General features: G+C 40.8%; 3 protein-coding genes across 5 annotated transcripts; 1 reads left to right on the top strand and 2 right to left on the bottom strand.

Moving 5' to 3' along the window:
* Positions 1 to 5,626: 5,626 nt before the first annotated feature.
* Positions 5,627 to 12,393, bottom strand: snap47 (synaptosome associated protein 47). 3 transcript variants are annotated; one of them, XM_038717793.1, is made up of 5 exons: positions 12,259 to 12,393; positions 10,934 to 11,455; positions 10,337 to 10,848; positions 9,896 to 10,020; positions 5,627 to 7,380 (listed from the first exon to the last, which is right to left on the bottom strand). In XM_038717793.1, exons 2-5 carry the CDS (start codon positions 11,428 to 11,430, stop codon positions 7,234 to 7,236), a joined length of 1,281 nt encoding a protein of 426 aa, XP_038573721.1. In that variant the 5' UTR covers positions 11,431 to 11,455; positions 12,259 to 12,393; the 3' UTR covers positions 5,627 to 7,233. The 3 variants fall into 3 exon arrangements, with proteins under 3 accessions (XP_038573721.1, XP_038573720.1, XP_038573722.1); XM_038717792.1 differs by lacking the exon at positions 12,259 to 12,393 and adding an exon at positions 11,572 to 11,810; XM_038717794.1 differs by lacking the exon at positions 12,259 to 12,393 and adding an exon at positions 11,572 to 11,814 and having other exon boundaries at positions 7,245 to 7,380; positions 9,896 to 10,024.
* jmjd4 (jumonji domain containing 4) lies at positions 12,308 to 14,489 on the top strand. The gene is made up of 6 exons (XM_038717791.1): positions 12,308 to 12,598; positions 12,708 to 12,873; positions 12,973 to 13,098; positions 13,260 to 13,527; positions 13,646 to 13,792; positions 13,963 to 14,489. The coding sequence occupies exons 1-6, from the start codon at positions 12,346 to 12,348 to the stop codon at positions 14,296 to 14,298; spliced, it is 1,296 nt and encodes a 431-aa protein (XP_038573719.1). The 5' UTR covers positions 12,308 to 12,345; the 3' UTR covers positions 14,299 to 14,489.
* A 1,259-nt stretch (positions 14,490 to 15,748) lies between these two features.
* On the bottom strand, positions 15,749 to 18,602 carry iba57 (iron-sulfur cluster assembly factor IBA57). The gene is made up of 3 exons (XM_038717801.1): positions 18,089 to 18,602; positions 16,465 to 16,814; positions 15,749 to 16,323 (listed from the first exon to the last, which is right to left on the bottom strand). Exons 1-3 carry the CDS (start codon positions 18,466 to 18,468, stop codon positions 15,941 to 15,943), a joined length of 1,113 nt encoding a protein of 370 aa, XP_038573729.1. The 5' UTR covers positions 18,469 to 18,602; the 3' UTR covers positions 15,749 to 15,940.
* Between the last annotated feature and the right edge of the window lie 1,425 nt (positions 18,603 to 20,027).

Raw genomic sequence — 20,027 nt, 5'->3', positions numbered from 1 at the left:
CCTTCTCACAAGACGAGAACGCAAATATTCAATGTTTCTGACTCTCAAAACATCGGTCTACCACAGGTGCAAGTTTTCCGTACCAATTAGCAAGTGCTCCACCCACAAATTTTCCATCAAAATAAACTGGGAGCACATAAAAATGCACATTAAAATGGGAGTGATTGTGTTTGATATTCAATGCTTTAATTGAAACCAGGCAGTAGAATTACAGAGCTCTGTTTTGACGGCTCCATGGTTTCCATCAGTAAAAGGGGATTCCTGAGTGATATCCTGAGGAACACTAGATTTCCTTTTAGAGGAAAACCAAACAGGGTAACACGTCATTGTTTTGCATTGGCTTCATGGTCAATCGGCCTTACAGTTTTTTCTCTACCTGTAATGGACACTGGGTCAAAGGTTCATACTCCTTCTGTCTGCCACTCAACACACTTTGCACATACATTCAGTAACCATCTCACATATGGCAGGGCTGGGTAAACATCTGGTAATCTTTGTTTCAGCTTCTCAATAGCTCACCAGGCTATGGTCTGTGTACTCAATCTTCTCCAATTACATAGCTGCTGGCTGCTCCCCTGAGGTTACGTGGACAACCATTTGGGATTGCGGAAGGGGTTTCCACAAAATAGGTGTTGTCCAAAAATTCCTTGCAGTTATGGAAATAAACCTGCAAAAAGAGAATGCGATATAGAAGCTGTGTAGGGAGAGTGAACTTATGGGCATGCCTTTGGGTACATTTAATCAGGACATTTTTGCTTTTGTTTTTAACTTTTCATATCCAAAATCTGTGATGAAGTGAAAGAATTTAAGAGATGAAAATCTGTTTTTAGGTTCGCTAAAGAAAAGAGGACATGTATGAGCTGCTGGACCAAGAGCATTACAGAAGTTTTACTTTAAAGGCCAAAGATGGTTACAATTATTCTTTCCGTTTGTGGTTGTATTGACTTCAAAAATTGCAGCCCATGGTATTAGGTTGGCGGCTTCTTTAAAGAACACGTCACAAAAATTCCAACCTAAACTTGATGGTGACACACCCTCATTACAGGCCAAATCTATTACCCTGGCATGGCTTTATATCTACTTTGTCAAACATGCTATTTGCCCTGTGTTGATGTAAATACATAGCCGATGCTGTTCATGCATTCATTTGCATTCATAAACTGATGCATCTGGACAATGACTTCACAGGTCCCACTGTCAAGGCTGTTCTTACCATTCTGGCAGGGAGCCAGGCGAAGCTGCCGGCCCAGGCCCCTTTTCCCAAGTTCCACCCAGACGCTGCGTGCGCCGTCATCCTGCTGAAATGTAAACCCCAGATTCAGCTGTGTTTGTTATGGTTGCGCCGGCCCTCAGTGAACACATAACGCTGTCACAACGTAGCTATAACAGCGGGGCAATATTTCAACAACAATCTATTTGGTCAGCTGCAATTACATCACTAGGTGGTCAAACACATTAGTTTGCTGGAATGATAATTAGGATTATTTCACGGGCAGTCTTAGCATGGGTCCTAGGGGCTGTTCTTATTCTTAACACACCTCGACATTTAATACAGAAGTTTAAGTGCTTTTAAGTATGTTTTCACAGTGTCTAAACTTGACCCCACTGGACTGTGATCACAGGAGCACCCTCATTACTGTTTTTGCTGGGGATTCTCTATTTAATAGCAGGGCTTGCTATACCCTGTTGTCTCTTTTAATCAACCCGGCTACAGTATAAACAATAGTTTAAACTGAACACTTGTGTTGCCCTTGAGATCACTGGCCTGCTGCTCTAATGGCTATTTACTTTCCAGGGAAAATAAGTAACCAAGAAAGTCTATTTTTATCCTGAAATAACCCCAGTGTCAACCCCACCGAGTTTGGGGGGCAGGGTGGGGGGGGCACATCCTTAACTTTAATCAAACCGCAGGCGCTGCAGGCTGTACACTAGTGCAACAACCTTCGCGTGATACATTTTTTTCCTGTCCTCTTGTCAGCTCATGTGACCCAAAGTCACTATAACTTGGCATTCTAAGAGGATTTAATGTTAAAATATAAATCCATATTCTGTCTGCAACTAGCTTGGGGTCTACGCAGTGTGGCATCAGTCGGGTGGGTAATTTATTGTGGGAGCTAAGTGTTTCCATTTGCAGTAAGAGCCACTAAAAACAGACTCGCTGAAGGTTTCTGGGGGGCCCGCTTGTAAAAGTACTGATGCAGTGTGAGCTGGCTCATGGCCTGACAACCTGTTTGGGGAGCGGTATAGATGGGGTTTTAATGAATACATAATCCAGCCATCACTAAAAGGACTCTTCACACTTGCCAAAGTTTCAGCTCTGGACTGTTGTGGTCTTATTCACCTTATGCAGAGGAGTGGGATGCATTTTCAAAAGAGGTTTCCCAAAGAAAACACCTGCAAAGAAATGTCTGTTTTTGGTTACTGTTACTGTGATTATGCATACGCAAAGATTAATGCAGAGATTAATTTTAGCTACTAAGATGAAATATTTGACTCTGAATCCAATGAAATGGAGGAAATAAAGAAAAAAAGATTTATTTCATGTTTTGGAACTACAGTAACACTGTCCTCACACAATGTGTAAATTGAAATTTTTTGTGGTTAATTGAAACTCACCATTAGCAACTCACTGCTGCCCTCTACTGAATACAAAGCGTGCACATTAACAATAATTTTGTTAAAATATTTTTCAGGGAATATTTAATCACCTTATCGCCAGAAGAATAATTAAGTTAAATATGTTAACCCTGTGTTTTGGTGTTTCAGGTGAAGGGATATCATTACAGGACAAGATCTCTGACTAAGCTGATACAAACACCTTAAACAGTGGGCTAGTATGTTGTTAACATGATTAGAATAGGTTTTTCTGCTCAACTGTTCCTGACAGTTGCACATATCACTTAAAGTAATAATACTAAGTAGCAAGTAATACAGTGCATATGGAAAGGATAGCACTTCAGCAGGGTTCAGGTAGGTTGTAATGTGGGATTTCACCTGGAGTTGATTTGAGACTGATACTACTGTATAAAACCGCAGCCAAGTTTGGTTTGGCTGCCTAGCTGTTAACTCTGTCGCACAGAAATGAAAAAAAGTTTGTGAAACAAAAGCCAGAAAACCAAAGTGCGCCTCAAAGACCAAGGAAAACATAACAATAACTGCAAGAGCACATGATATCATCATGCAGCTCAGCATCTGGGAAAGTACCATATTAACAGCAGAGCACATTTATCTTTTGACTAAACTGAAAAAAGATTTAAATCCAAACAATGTATGTGCAAAGAATTCATATTCACAAAATATAAAGCCAAGTGCAAATCCACAGGTTAACATATGCCTGTTGAGTAATGTTCAACTTTGACTGAAATAAAAAAATGTTACCACAACGATGGATACATGGGAGATGATGTCAATGTTCAGTGTCATATCACTTTCTCTTGTAGACTACATATTCACCCCCTGGTTGGACTCAAGTACCTTCCTTCCAGGAACGTTTTCTCCCAGTTCTAACATTAACCAACAGGCCTTATTTCCTGAAACCAGAAACTCCCTCAGCAAAAGGAAACCCAGCAGCACCTGCACTAGGAAGAGGCCGGCCAGGATGCGAGTCCAAAATCAGGCCATTAGACTAAGACATAATCTAATGTCTGGAAGTTAAATTTCTCATTTTCTCGTTTTGTTAATATATTCAGGTCTGCTCAACATCAGCTCATACATTTATGAGTGTAATTGATGACAGATACTGTGCTTTGCTAATATACATTATCTAAATAAAAGCATGTGACCCAAAAAGATAATTGCTGCATTGTTTAAACATTGCCAAATCCAACAAAAAATAGGAGTTAAGTGCTTTAATTTTATAAATATGCAACAAATGTACATTGAAAAACATATTCCTGTGGATGATGACTCCAGTCTATTTGTACTGCAGTCACATAACTCCATATTTTGGAGCGCAGCGCAACCCACATGCGCCCTCGTAGCCCACAAACTTGGGCTGCTTTTTCCCAGCTAGAGTTGATTGATTGGCCATCAATGGAGACACGCTCCTCGAATGAGAGCGCTCGCCACAGAACTATCATGTAAACAGACTTGGAAGTCAAGGCCAGCAAAATCCCTTGTGTCTCCATACCATCCGTTAGGAAGGCAAAGCCTGGTCTCATGTATCTGTGGTCAGACGAGACCGCCACCACTTCCTCATATTGCAAGGCTGCTTCAAAACCACGCCAGTGTGTTCTCTATTTCCCTAACCTTTTTTAAGGGTTGGAATTCACATAACCATGTGGTGTGCTTCTGGAGTTTGGTACTTCCATAATCTCGCTGTTTATCACTCAAATCAACAAAAATAAACAGTCCACAGTGAAAACATTTTCAACCGGGCTGGAAGAACTTTTCATAATGTCATAACTAAGCATCCCTTTGGTGGTATCATGTGCATGTGCTTTCAGTCTCACATCTTTCATGGTGGCCATTGTTTAATAGAAGTGATAAGTTCATGCTAACTGGGACCATACTGTTGAGTGAGGCTGTTGGTCTTCTTTCAAACCCCTTTGTGTAAGGCGTCTTCCTGATTCATAATTGAGTGCTCAACCACTTGCCAAATCAAATGTGGTCTACTGTTGACATGAAGTAGTCCCCCCTTTTGGTGAAAGCAGTCCAACAGAGGTGGTCAGCTGATGCCAACAGTCTTGGCGCCAACAGGATGTTATAATAGTAGAGCGTATAAAGCGAGCCACTTCCACACAACAGCATGCACAGCGGCTGAAACTGTAATTAACATCCGTTTCTAGTTTGCACGTGTTTTGATATTCTCTGTTGCAATTTGTCACATGGGAGCATTGTATGAGGGGAGTTGCCTGTTGACTTTTTGTTAAGGAATAAAGCCTGCTTAGAATTCACAAGGCTCATTTCACTGGCTCAAATTTCTTCCAAACAACTAAACCTAATTTGCTTTCCAGTCAGTATATTATGTTTTTTGTTTGGCTTTAATGACCATTCTATGCCAGGATACTATACTCAAGTGCTCAAGTGTTCTGCTGATTTCAGTCAATTGGTTGTTCAAAACCTTCAGCTTGCCTTTAAAAATATTTCCAAGGCACTCATCTCAAACTGGTGTTAAAAGGTGATAAAATCTATATTACACTAGGTAGATTTACCACTTGGCCTTTAGGTTCAGGGGACAAATATACTCTTTAAAATACAGTTGATGTGCACTATAGACAAAAACAATTATAAACTGTAATTTTATGAGAAATGCTGTTCCAAATCTGTCATTCTGGAGCATTGATTTTGAGCCACATTCATTTGGAGTTCAAAATTCACTCACTGATTGCCTCTCCCCCACCTCCTGAGGGAAGTATATGGCTTTTCAGCTGCTAAATGCTATGCTCACCTTTTGGTGCTGGGCCGATAGCATACTGTGGATTCATCAGAGCTTTTTTCATTAAAATAGCTACAGCTAAAAACTGATTAGCGTGCAGGTAGACTTGGATCACACTGTGGGTTCACTAAGACTGACATACTTCCACATACATATTGATAATTTGATCTGTTGCTAATATAAAAACTTGATTATAGCAGCTTTTAACCAACAAAAGTATCCAAATCAAACCATTTATCTTACCTAGGATAATTTGATATTTTTTATTTGAGACATTTTTTGCAAATGATTTGCTATTACAGACGTAATTTATTCATATGTATGCTATAAGGAAGATGCAGGTGTACTCTTCCCTTTATATTTAGAGCTAATTGTTAAGTTAAGTATGTAGTTATAAGATAAATTTGATATCCTGAGCAAAAAGGAGCCTCTATACAGCAGTGAAATCATTATTTAAAAAACATGGCAGAGATGTTTCAGGTTAAACTGAAAGCTAATTGCAAGAGTACAGCGATGACAGACCACACTAAAATCAAAGAATTACAATACATGTGTCAGAATTATATCAATATTTAGCAAGACATATACAGTAGATGTGGACCTTAACATGGACTATTTAATCTATAATATTTAAAGCAAACACATGGAGTGTTTTCTGATCTGTTTTCAAGAGTCCCAGAACTTAGCTGCACATTTACAGTCTTCTGCTATATATTGACATTGATGGGACTTACAAAGCAATACAAAGCAGTAATACTGAGACATGCAACATTAAGCCACAGGGAAACCGTGTCCAGAAAGGATAAGTAACAGGACCTGAGAAAGACTAGTCATCAGGACAGAAATGGTTATAAAGAAAGAACATCATCAGAAACACTGTCATATTAATTAACTTTATCTGCTGTCAGTCTATTACTTGCAAATAATTTTAATTGAAAACCTGTTCACCCAACCTACATCAACAAGATCAAATTCTGTTATTTCACTACTGCCTTGCAAATGAAACCTATGGGAAACACCATGCAGTTTATTTTAAATTAGCTTGTGCACAGAGAATAAATAGATGCTCATTTTCCCCTTCAATTTAATTGTTGTCATTGCTGTCTCCCGGGGGAAGGTATAAAGTCTGCTCTGTCACACATGGAGTCATCAGGTAATTTTTTCACATGACACCTTCACTGGGAGGGTGTGACATGCAATGAGGAATCATGCTATTTCCCCAAATCTAGCTGAGGTGCCAGGACCAATCAATAGGAGTCAGCAGTGCACCAATAAGGATGTTATCGCTCACTGGCTTCCCACTTCAATAGGCTGAGCCAAGTCATAAGCATCACTACCAGGCACTGAACCTAGTGCCGGGTGAGTTACATTTTTAGAGCACACTTTTCTTTCCGCAGAATCTGCCACAAGTAGTGATCAAGTATATAGATTCAATATGGCAACTCCTAAAAGCAAAGAAAATTGAAAAAAATGTCTTCTAAATCACACAGCCAATAGCATCCAAGCCAAATGTAATATGTAATAAAACTAACAACAAACGAGACACATACAAGACACTTTATGTCTCTAACAAAAATGTGTTCTTATTTAAAGTCATAATCACTGATGTGCAAATTTCAGGAATTTTGGTGAACATTGCTACACTTCCTAGAAATCACTGACACATGGATCCACGTGATTATTCCACCAAATGGACACACACATATCTTATGAACTGTTTAGAGTACATGCAAGTCCCTATGTCTGTATTCCATTGTTCTCACACTGTACCAATCCCGTGGGGAAAAAGAGGAAGCTTAAAGTGCATTTCTCAGGACGGACACAGTGACCGCATGTGTCTACTGGACTGTTCGGCGCTACAGCAGTCTTTTCATGCGGCAGGTGTGTTTCTCTATGTGCATGGTGGCTTGGTCAGTGGAGCTGGTCAGGACGTCCAGAACTTCATCCTGCCGTTCCAACTCTGTCTCTGCCTCCAGGGCAAGGTTCTTCAGCTGCATCAGCATCTGCAAACACACACAAACAAATGAGCGTGTGTACGCATTGGACACCAGCCCCCCAGTGAACACGGACAACTAAGGAGCAAGACACAAATAAAGAAGATTAAATAATTAAAAAAAAAACTACAGAATATTAGTGAACAGTTGCAGGGTGGAGCATGTGGACCATATATGGAGGTGTAAATACGGGGTCATTGAGTTAGAAACCGAGTGAAACAGAGAAAGAAGAGAGATGAGAGTGAAATTTTCATATGATTCAAAGTTTTTTCTTATTTTGGCTACAAAGATAATAGCAGCTGCATAATGTCTGCATATAAGAAAGGAACTTCACAATTCAACAACCCACCATTATCCAAAAACAGCTACTCATATATTACTTACTTATTATAAATAATATTATATACTATAAATACTATTATAAATAATATTATAAATACTATTTCATATTATGCAGTATATGAAAGACAAGTCTTGGCTTATCTCCTGGTATCACTGATATCATACAATACTGTTTTCTGCTCTCAGTGGGTTTACTGGGTATACTACGACTGTATCTCCATGGTCCAACAACTGTGCATGTTATAGTTGATAGAACAACTTTAACATGCGATGATGTGCCAAGCAAAACCTAATAAAAACTCCTTCAAATCCCAGAACCATCGTTTCTAAACTAATATTATGCTACGCTACACATGCTCTCTCTCACACACACATGCAGACATTGCAACTAAGCACAGAAACTGTTCCAGAGAGAAGTTTGAAAAACAGATAGTACTGTGGAAAAACTGTATTCACTCAGGTCTGTGACTTTACTATTTCAAATGGGAGAACATGACTGAATCCCACCTTGCAGTTAACATTCACATGCGTTTTGGTGTGTCATAGAAAAACACAAAAATGAATATTTTTAGCCGCTGCTTATATGATGGTTAGAGGGCGTTAAGTCATGTAGAAACCGCTAAAATTAAACATTTAGGCTAGAACTAATAGAAAAATACATGAGCTAAAATACTTAGTGTCATGTGCATGAGTGGTGGGATTTCAGGACTGTGAATTAATGTAAAGGTACAGTACATGAAATCTAAAAAAAATGCTTCATCATTCTTATGAGTGAGCCAGTTTGGACTGTTAACAAATAAAAACTTCCAAACTCAAACAATAACACTTTTATTAACAACATTTAAAAATGTTCGGACAAAGGGGAATATTTGCTAAAGTGCTTAGGGCAGCACATTAGTGACCCTCTGTACAAGTTGCCCCACTGTAGATTCTAATCTTGCCATGAATTATATTTAAGAGTAGGGTGTGTACAGAAGCATAGCATTAAGTCCAAATTGGCAGCCTTTGAAGTTTGAACCCTTATCAGCCGTAGACAATACGTCATTTATAAACACAATAGACAAGCCAACACAATAAAGACATGAGTAGACCTAATATACTGTATATGTTAATCTCATTCTTCCTTGTTAGTCTCAATTAATGACTGCTTTTCCTCTTTGTCAAGCAATTTGCAGTTTTTCTGTTTGGTGCCAAATATCTTTTATAGCTAACAAATAGCTTTAATCAAAGCCCCGGCAGATAAATTGGCTGGGTTTATCGCAGGTATATTGGTGTCTAAATGGCACTACAGAAACACCAAAGATAAGCTGTTTAGAAAATTTTAATATTTTGTCAACCAGAGACCACTGGCAAGTATATTTTTTAACTAAATTGTCCTGCTCTCTACCTATATTGGTCATAATTCTTTCAAAAACTAATTTGAAGGATCCTTTACAACGTTTGTTTATGTTATGCGTTTCTGTTAAAAAAAAGTATAAAGTAATATCTGCAAATATATGCTTTTTTTTTTTTTACTTTCAGCTATTTATCTGTATCGGCCTTAGAAACCCACTATCAGTCAGGCTACAGTTGTAATTTGCACCTTGATAACGTCCTACCTTTATAGCAGTGACTACAATGATGGTTTTGTTACTTCTGTGGTGGAGATGTTTCAATTATTCTGTCTGCCCCCTATGCCAAGTAAGATTTAATATAATTTTGGCCCCAAGTAGTAAAGCCTTAGTGCCATCTCATTCTTCATCAAGTCTACTTTCATACATCACTCTACATACTGTATGTGGTGTTAATCTAAGCATGACGCAACAAAAACAAAAGTAGGTTTACATTAGATATATTATTATAAGCTACCAGGAAGAATGTGTCAAACACAAAAAAATTGTATGAATCATAGGTTTGGATTTGCGTCACTGTGTAGGTCTTGCCACCACAGACCATGTCTGTAACATTTCTCAAAGTTGCAAGGTTCTGAATGGAAAGATGTTGTAAATCTGACCAGAAAACTAGTTTCTTTCCCTCTCGCAGAAGCAGGATGGACTTTGGTTTGTGGTCTCACAAAATAACATTTTAAACATACAGGATGAAAAATAAAAATGATTATGGTGAATGGTGGTTTGGAATGGGATTATCAAAATACATATCACCAAAACCATAAGGTTATTTACTATAATATATAAGGTCTCACCTGTTTGAGTTCCTGGGCCTCAGCCTGACTGACAGATGGCTGGAGGACATGCACCTGCAACTGGGACAGATCTCCTGCTGAGACCTCCAGCGGGAGCTCTGTCTCTTGGCACCTCTGCAGCAAACCTGACTCCATGGGTGGAGATGGTGAAAAAGTGCAGAGTGGATATGTTGTTTATGAGGAAAGCAGCCAGTAAACTCAAAGTACAGCAACTGAGGCAATCAGGGTGATGTGACTCATCAAAACACATTTCTGTCAAGGAGAGACACCAATAACCATGTCCAAAAGTCATGTGGATGAAATGTTTTTACATGTGGCTACACGCCTATAAATATACAAAGGTGGAAACACAGACCTTTACTGCCACTTAGTGGTTAACTGTATACTAGACATGGAAACAGTAAAATAATGGAGCCCTTAATTATATTATGTCTGCCTTACCTTCATTCCAGTTTGGCCCCTCCATGTCAGATGCCCCTCGTGGAGATGAAACTGGAGATGCCTTGAAAGCAGTGTATTCACTTGTGAACTCCACCTTCTTTTTGTACTGCATCTCTAACAATGACAGTGCCTCTGGCATCTTGGCAGACAGGACCCTGTAGCATATATCTGGCTTCCCAATAAACCGCTGTCTAACAGTGATCTCATAAGGACTGTGTACCCTGATTTCGTCGATTTCATTTCGCTCGAAGCGGTGAAGGAGTTGGCAGTTTGTATCTCGCACCTCCAGTGAGGACACCAGCACCAACAAACATCCAGGTTTTAAGTCTGAGTCCCTGCCTTTGGTCACTACAGCTGGGATGCTTGCAATCACCTTATTTCTACTGGAGCCTCTGCCAGCTGCAGAAGCAGCGGCAGCTCTTGCAGCATCCTCAGCTTTGGCTTCCTGCTGAGTCTTCCAGGGAAGTTTACCAAAAGGCCACCAGGAGGGAGACTCCAGCCCTGACAAAAGTCTGCAAGAGACAAGAAAAGGATAAGAAAGAATGCATGAGTTTATGACTTGTTTCTCTATTATATCAGGAAATATTTGACAATTACTTATCAGCCACGCCCAGATCGGACTCGATCTTCTCCAGTCCCTGCATCATATTGTCAAACTGCTCTCCTTGGTGGCTGAGGACTATGCCGGTGTCCTCCAGTCTTCTCTGGGCCCCTGCCACCAAGTTAATCAGCTCTCTGCCTTTAGAGGGTTGACATTCGGCCCCCCGGGCCTCTGAGCTGGGTGACAAAAGGCGTTCTCTCCAGAAATGCTCTAACACGTTATAAACCACCACCCGATTGGGCTTAAGGGAGCCAAACCAGTGTTTTACGTTGCCCTCTTCAAGCACTGTGAGAGTGCTGAAGATGAAACTTGACGACTCCATCTTGATCTCCATGATCCTGGAGAGGCGGAAGCCTGCAAGACTCTCCTTACTCTGGTTGGAGACGAAGCGCACCATGGTCCTGGTAAGGGACAGGGTGCCGTTTTCCCAGCGCTTCTCACTGTTGATGTAATAGGAGCCAGGCCAGCTGTGGATAGGAACGTCCCGGCTCATTTTGGAAGGAGATACACTGATTCACCTAGAACGATATATAAGCTTCAATGTTACATATGTACCATACAAATGCACACATTGTTGCTGTTTAAACCTACAACTACATCATAAGGGATCTCACTATCCTGATAGTGAACATACTTTCGTCAGAGTGTATTAAGGGATCCAAGCAGCAGATGAGCTCAGCTGAGGCGTTCACACTGGCAGCTTCAGCTGTGGAGGAGCGACCTTTCTAGCCAACTGACCGCGTTACGAGTGCGTCATTATAATGTTATAAAACTTCTTAGCGTGTATCACTTCCTCTTATTAAAATTATGTCAGTCCCACACCACATAAATCGTCAACATGCTGTTATTGGGCCGAGCATTACGTTGCCCGTCTGTCATGTATCTGTGATGTTTATTACGGAAATGGCGTCACACAAGAGTACGGCTGTATTTACTGTCCGGCTTCAAAATCAGAAAATGCTATCAGGACAAGGTGTTTTGAGAAATAATCATTGTTAGCTAGGATGGCGATTTCTGAAATAGCTACGATAGCGTGCAGTATTAGTATTAAATAAATGGAAACGTTAATATAGGCAGTGGTGACAGTAGATACACAGCAACGGTATGGTACGTGCGACGTGCAGGAACCATAACGTTAACCAGCAATCTTCGACATGGAGTCAAATGCAACGACCTGTTATTAAATTACAAAAAAATAGGGTTTTAGCGTTGTGCTAGTTTTCTAGTGTAATGTAGTATAAATTTGCCAGCAAAGGTGAAAAGACGTGCGCTATGTAATAGTATTAAACCAACAGTCAATCAAACGCTATCTTTTCCTTACCGTTTCTTGCTGTCCGAACGGCGACAGCCAAGTTTGCTAACTGGCTAGCCAAGGTTTTGTGTTTTATACAGTCTACGGTTTACCGTCATGGATAGGGAGGCGTACCGTAACTGCTGCAGCTTGGTGAAAATACCGAGGCAGTCGTATGAACAGTTTTGGTCCTCACATTTTGTAGATTACATCGACAAGGAGCTGAGCTATTCTAAGTTTTTCAAGAAATATTTGCTGCCCAATCACCCATGTATGTTTTCAAGAAGGTTTACAGAGGACTGGAAGTGTAGAAGACAGTGGGTGTCTGAGGACGGGAAGCCTAACTTCCAAAAACTGCTGCAAGAGTTTGGTAAATAAGCCTCTTACTAATGCGTAACTATCTACCACACATCAGTATGTTACTGCTGCAATGACTTGTGGCATGTACTGGAAGCTCATTTGTTTGTTCTTTATCACAGACGAGACTCCAGTTCCTGTTGCAAACTGCAACGCAAAGGAGTACAATGCGAACCCTAAACAAGTTATGCCTTTCAAAGAATTTATACACTACTGGAAGGAATACATCCAGAATGGTCACTCATCACCTAAAGGATGTCTCTATCTTAAAGACTGGCACATGTCAAGGTATCAATTAATACAGATTGAAGTGAACGTGTTTTCATACAGCACAATGTGCAAAATATGTAACCACCCTGTGATGAAATTTGTATTATTGTTCTACAGGGACTTTCCAGAACATAATGTTTACACCACACCAGTCTTCTTTTCTTCTGACTGGCTTAATGAATACTGGGATACACTTGAAGTGGATGACTACCGATTTGTCTACATGGGACCCAAAGGCTCATGGTGTGAAAAAAAAACAATGTTGGCAAAACCCAGTGTGTTTCTTTTCGCCATGTAAAAATGTTGTCTCTGTATTTGTATTATTATTATAGTTGTGAGTCAACACATATTTGAAATCTAGATTTGGATTTTTCATACTATCATTTGCACTTTCTCGCCACCAGGACCCCGTTCCACGCCGATGTGTTCCGCTCTTACAGTTGGTCCGCAAACATCTGTGGCAGGAAGAAGTGGCTCTTGTATCCCCCGGGTCAGGAGGAGTTTTTACGAGACACTCATGGAAACCTCTCATATGATGTAACATCAGCTGAACTTCGAGACAGAGGCCTTTTCCCAAACTCTGAAGAAGCTTGTCAGCCTCTTGAAATTATTCAAGAGGCAGGCGAAATAATTTTCGTGCCCAGTGGCTGGCACCATCAAGTTTATAATCTGGTAAGAAATGCAACGGCAACAACATCTAAGCAGCTGATCCAGAGTGCATTCATCTACCAAATTACACATTATGGTTTGTGACATAGGGATTCTCTCTCTTCAATGTTTTGTCTCACAGGAGGACACCATCTCTATTAATCATAACTGGTTGAATGGCTGCAACATAGACATCATGTGGCAGTTCCTTCAGAATGAGCTATCGTCTGTTCAAAAAGAGATAAGTGAGTGGAGAAACACGATGGACTCGTGGCATCAGCACTGCCAGGTACTTCATGGAAACGACTGTTTAGCCTGTATGCCCATGTTCACTTTGGATAACTATGACCTGGATGACAGAGTATCTTCCAACATTTAGCCAGTATACTTTCTGGAAACATGGTGCTACCGTGAATGGTTGTAATATCATAAGTAAAATCATAGTTTGTTACTTTTCAGGTCATCATGAAGGCCTGCTCTGGCATCAACTATGGGGAGTTTGCCTCATTTCTGAAAATCATTGCTGACAACCGAATGGCTTTCTTGAATGCTTGTTCCTCCGGGGATTCCTCCGATTACCCGCGCCATCTCTCAGAGACCCTCACCACACTTGGACCTTACCATGCTGCCTTTGACCTGCAAAGAGTGGCTCACGTAATTGAATGCCTTCTCTGCAATGAAGACTTTAAGCGGCTCGATCACTCAACTTTGAATTTGCAGCCAGAAACCATGTTAGAGCAAATTCGGGACACTATACAGTCCACAAGGGGGCAGCATCTCCTTTATCAGGAATGAAATGTTCAGTGGCATCCCATCAATGTAATGATCGCCTGGAAATAGCTTGAATGAAATGTGCCAATGCGTACAGCGCGGATGATAAATGTGTTCGTTTCAGATGAATTGCAATATCAAATGTTGCTTGACAATGTTTGGAATTTGTTTTTACACTAAAAGAAAAAATGGATTAATAAAGAAAATACACCAGGTGACTGAGTTTTTGTATCACAATTTCACATATTTATTCAACAACTAGTACCATATCCCGGTTGGTATATCCTGTTGTATAGGGTTGCAACAGATCTGTTACACGTAGGGCTGGGTATCGTTCAAAGATTTTCGATATCGAAACGATACTTCGACACCGGTTCCTGAACGATACTTTTTTCAATCCCAATTTTATTCTCAACAAACTGAGAACCACTGTTGTTTGTATAAAGTAACTTAATTATCACACTATTATCATTAATATTGTTTGTTATTTTAATAATTATTCCTTTGAAAAATTCAAGACATATTTGCAGTGTACCATAAGCCTACATTGTGTTTTTGTTGTCTCTTTAGTTTTTATAATGCAATTTCAGTGTTTATTAATTATATATTTTTTATTGTTTATATGTGAATTTGTGCTCTGGCAACATTGCAACCTAAACATTTATGGCAATAGGCCAGAGAGAAAGAGAGAGAGAGAGAAATCTCTCATCTCATGGAAACAAGTTTCTGCCACTACATATCAAAGTTTCCTCCTCACTAGAGGAAGAGGTGGCCAGGCAACAACTATCACAATTGAAAGTAAACTCAATCGCACAAGTCTTTATTCCACTGCAGCAAAGTCGCAGACATCAGCCCAAGGACGCTACCACCAAGCTACTCAGAAATGTAGTTAAACTAGTAACGTTACAGCACAACACTGCCCATATGGTGGGCATGCTGAAGCAAGCTCAGTGGCAGTAGAGCGCTGAGACGATGACTAAACCGGCTCTCTCTTATTGCAGTCAAAGACGGAGCAACTTTCTGTTCTTAAGTTTATTCCATGCACAGTCAAAGGATTTCACCAGGTTTGTCGTGTCGCCGTTATTGGCAGCAATTATATTATGTCGCAAATATTGCATCGCGCGCTGTTGCATCAAGCCTGGTGTAATGTAGCTACACTTTTGATTTTCTCCACGTCTTTTACATACACAAAACCACGTGTCTGTGCATAACCAGCGTGAACTAGTGTTTACGTGACCACAGCCAATTACAATCACTTTTAGATTTGGGCAAATCAAGCATACTGCATGCTTATTGGCTCATTAACGTTAACAAGAACATTTAGGTTTCGAAATTTGGTACCGAAAGACAAGACATTTTTTGATACTTGGTGGTATTGAGGCAATTCGGTCGGTGCCTAAAAAGTATTGAAGTCGATGCCCAGCCCTAGTTACACGGTATAGTTCTCTGGTAAATAACACTTTACAATTTAGGGTAAAATACTCTTAAAGTAGGTTTTATTGCAAACAAAACAAAAATACTCATAAATATGGATTAGTGCCAGACAGTTGTTAAGCAATGACAGTGTAACATTCTGTTCTCGTGGTTCTGTCTATGTGAGAGGTCTGTCAGATCTGATGTATGTCACATTTGAGGGAACTATAAAACATCCTACTCTTCAGTTGAATTATACATCTTTAGGCCACCAGTCTGGCACAGAAGCCCTAAGTGTCACTGTGGTGCCGTTAGAAGATTTGAGTGTCAACACCTCTTTGGCATGAGCCATGCGGATTAGGCTCAGACCCAGCTCTCCAACCCCGGCTCGGTGCTTCCCAGCTGGCTTTCCTGACTGCGTCTGTAGCGCAGCTCCTTCCTCGAGGTCTTGGACGGGAGCTGACAAGCGTACTGGCATCAGACGTTTCCGAACCACCCCAGTGTGATGAGTCCTGGCTGTGAGCTCCTGCCCAATGTAACAGCCCTTGCTAAAGCTGATGCCCTGCATGTAGACAAGATTTGACTCAAGTGGCAGTGCCACACCAGGGGGAAGGTCCTTCACTCCCTCAGGAAGTCCTAGACAATAATGACAGCAGAGAAAATAAACAAACCTTCTTCAACAATGTCAAGAGCATGTGTGCATACAAATCCTCACTTCTTGCCCTGTTTCTCTTTTAATACAAACTGCATGTATTTTAACATACTAACTGGTCTTACCTATTGCGTAGCGATGTCTGTAATACTCCTCTGTGTCACCTTTCTGACATGATGAAATTATGTCCAAGGGGTCAACTTGATTGTCCAACACCAATCTCCAGCCCATTTCTTGAGTTCGAGGATCAGTCTCCCATACCAGGGCTTTGTCTTGGGAGGAGAGCTCTGGTTTACTGGCCTCTTGATCTGCGTTCTTGTGCTTGGGGAGCACTGCCCATACAGACAGCTCTGGACAGGGGTTTATCTTAACCTTTCTGCGGATCTTGTACACCTTCAAATGTCTCAAGATTGAGTCCCTAATCGTGCTGTCACACTCCAGGAAAACGCAGAGTCCTGCATCAGCTTCTTTCAGACTGAAAGGAAATACAGCAAGTTTAGAGTTTTAAAAAAGAAAATTAACCATAAAAACTATACAATCAGACAATTCTAGGAATTATTTTGTTTTTGTTGTAACAACATACTTATATGGTGAGCATCATTTCTCAATCTTCCCAGGCTACCTCAGTTAATAATTGTTATAAAAAGAAACTTGTGATTAACACCAAAAGACATTACAAGTGGCATAATCTGTCACTCTTTTTTTTATTAGCTTTGGCTGATTAGGTGACCTTGAGCAGAGATATGATGGGAGGTACATGACTTCACCAAAGTCCATGTAATAATAAAACTGATAAAAGGTGTAAAATATCCTGTGCAACAGTACCAACAGGCTGAGGAGATGTTGATCAAACACAGCCTGTACACAGATTTACCAAACCTATCAAAAGGCTTCTAGATAGATAAATGAATCTAGCTGGATTAGAGGTCTAGCATGCCAGACAGAGTGGACATTTGGCATCAACTGTATACTAGAATGAAATGACCAGCTACGATAAATTAGTATCTGCTGAAAATGTTGCACTGTTATGCCTGTGTCAAAACACATAAAAGATTTTTGTTGACAGGCTGGGGTAGAATATTTCATGCGCTAGGTGTACTGCTATCTATCCATCAAAATAGAGGTTTCACTGAATTACATATGTGCTTATGGTCTCTTTTTTCCTCCTATCACAGATATAAAATCATCTCTGTATTAAGCTGCAAATATGTCTACATTTGACCAGTTTTCCTGCAAATAATAGATACACCTCCCACAACAGCTGGGTATGTTAGTTGTATGCTATATAAAAGTATTTCTGATTATGATTTGAACCCCAAATAGCTGTTCTAGCAATACAAAAAAGATAACAGTTTCAAAGTGTATTGGAATAGCGTTATGACAGCATCTCAGTTCCTTTATTTGGGGAAGGCTATTCCATGTCCTCTCATGGCTGCTTCATGTAGGATTGCAACATGGTGTCACAACTGAGGACACGTTTGAAAAATTAAGGCAAAACTGTCTCAGCACATTAGCTGGCAAAGGTGGATTGCCTTTTAATTTGGCTCTGTTGAAAGTGACTTTTTGAATGAGTTTTTCTTCTTACTGTTAGGGAGCCAGACTGTACACACAGATACAGCCCTGAAATCTGCCATTAGGCTAACGCACAAGCAACTGCCTTACAAGATAAGTAAAGTAGCCACACCCTCAACCTGGTGTTTACTGAAAACACGTACAAGTGTTTAAACGGTACGATGAAGTGTACTGTACCTGTACAACATGATGTCATACAGTGTTCTTCCTTGTACATTTAGCATATGTGAGTACATGGCTGTGTGTCCAGGCTCCTCCAGCAGCCCCATGTCATTGGTTATAATCCCCTGAAGAAACGGGCTTGTGTCTTGTCCCTGAATTTTCAGTAAGGTCCTGTGAGGGAGGTGATAGCATATAAACTGTCCAGGGACATCTCTACCGTTACCCGCCTCCTGGCTGTACTTCTTGACACGGATCCCCGCTGGAGCTGAAACACCGGAGGGAAGCGTTACGCACAAATACCGACCGGTGTATTTTCTGGCGTAAAAACCAAGACAGCCGGCGGACTTGAACGCTCCTCTCGCGAAACACAAACCCCCCATAATGGATATTGTCATAAGAGTCAAAAAGGTGTCAAAATTAAGAGACTTTACCGCCTGCTAACGACAGTGGATGGCTACATAACACAGGACATCGCACTTGACTCCCGCAGCCAGAGCGCCATTTTGAAATCCCACCATGCATTGCTCGAAAATATTGGAACCACGTGTTTATCTCCTGCTGCTCGCAGTTACGTTGACAGCAACTTCTTCCACTTCGAAATACCTGTTACTTCACCTGTGGCCATAAAGTTAGAACTAACTCCTGTCGTTTTTAATTCAATTCAATTCAATTTTATTTATATAGCGCCAAATCACAACAACAGTTATCTCATCCTGCTCATCCTGCTTATCCTGCTCATAAAAGAGCAGGTCTAGACCGTACTCTGTGATGTTATTTACAGAAGCTCAACAATTTCCACCAAGAGCAAGCACTAGGCGACAGAGGCAAGGAAAAACATCCCTTTAAGAGGCAGAAACCTCGAGCAGAACTATGGCTCAGGGTGGGCGGCCATCTGCCTCGACCGGTTGGGGGTGAAGGGGAGAGAGAGAGAGAGAGACAGAGAGAGAGGGAGGGACAGAGAGGAAGAGAGAGAGAGGGGAGGGAGGCAGCCTACACAATATACACACAGAGGTACAGACAGTAAAGGTAATGTTGCTATAGACTAAATGAATAATGGTACAGATATTTATAGTAGTGTTAATGATAACAATTGTAATGTTAATGATTATAATAACAATAGGACCAGTAACAATAGTTGCAGCAGAGGGTGTCGAGCAGGAACACGGGGGCAGCAGGTGACTCGCAACCACAGATCCAGACTCCACAGCTCCAGAGCCAGAAAAACCTGCAGGAAGTGATAGGAGGGAGAGAGGAGAGGGACGAGAAAGCACAAGACTACCGGAAAGGGGAGAAGTTGAGTTAGTAACATGCATTAATGGGGTGAGCATAACTAAGGGATGGTTCAGGACTCACCTGAGCCAGCCCTAACTATAAGCTTTATCAAAGAGGAAAGTCTTAAGCCTATTCTTAAATGTGGAGATAGTGTCTGCCTCCTGAACCCAAACTGGAACCTGGTTCCACAGGAGAGGAGCTTGATAGCTGAACGCTCTGGCTCCCATTCTACTTTTGGAGACTCACAAGTAACCCTGCATTCTGGGAGCGCAGTGCTCTGGTGGGGTAGTAAGGTACTATGAGTTTCTTTAAGATAAGATGGTGCCTGACCATTAAGAGCTTTGTAGGTAAGAAGAATGATTTTAAATTCTATTCTGGATTTTACTGGAAGCCAATGCAGAGAAGCTAAAACAGGAGAAATGTGATCTCTTTTCCTGGTTCCTGTCAGAACACGTGCTGCAGCATTCTGGATCAGCTCAAGAGTCTTAATGGACTTTTTCGAGCAGCCTGATAATAAGGAATTGCAGTAATCCAGCCTAGAAGTAACAAATGCATGGACTAGTTTTTCTGCATAATTTTTAGACAGGATATTCCTGATTTTCGCAATATTACGTAGGTGAAAAATGGCGGTCCTTGAAATTTGCTTAATGTGAGACTTATGTCCTGATCAAAGATTTCGGCG

The sequence above is a fragment of the Micropterus salmoides genome, unplaced genomic scaffold, assembly GCF_014851395.1.
Source record: "Micropterus salmoides isolate LMB-PRFRI ecotype aquatic unplaced genomic scaffold, ASM1485139v1 Ms_hic_scaffold_14, whole genome shotgun sequence".
Lineage (NCBI taxonomy): Eukaryota > Metazoa > Chordata > Actinopteri > Centrarchiformes > Centrarchidae > Micropterus > Micropterus salmoides.
Note: the sequence above shows the minus strand (reverse complement) of the source record. Positions and strands in the feature narration are given on the sequence as shown.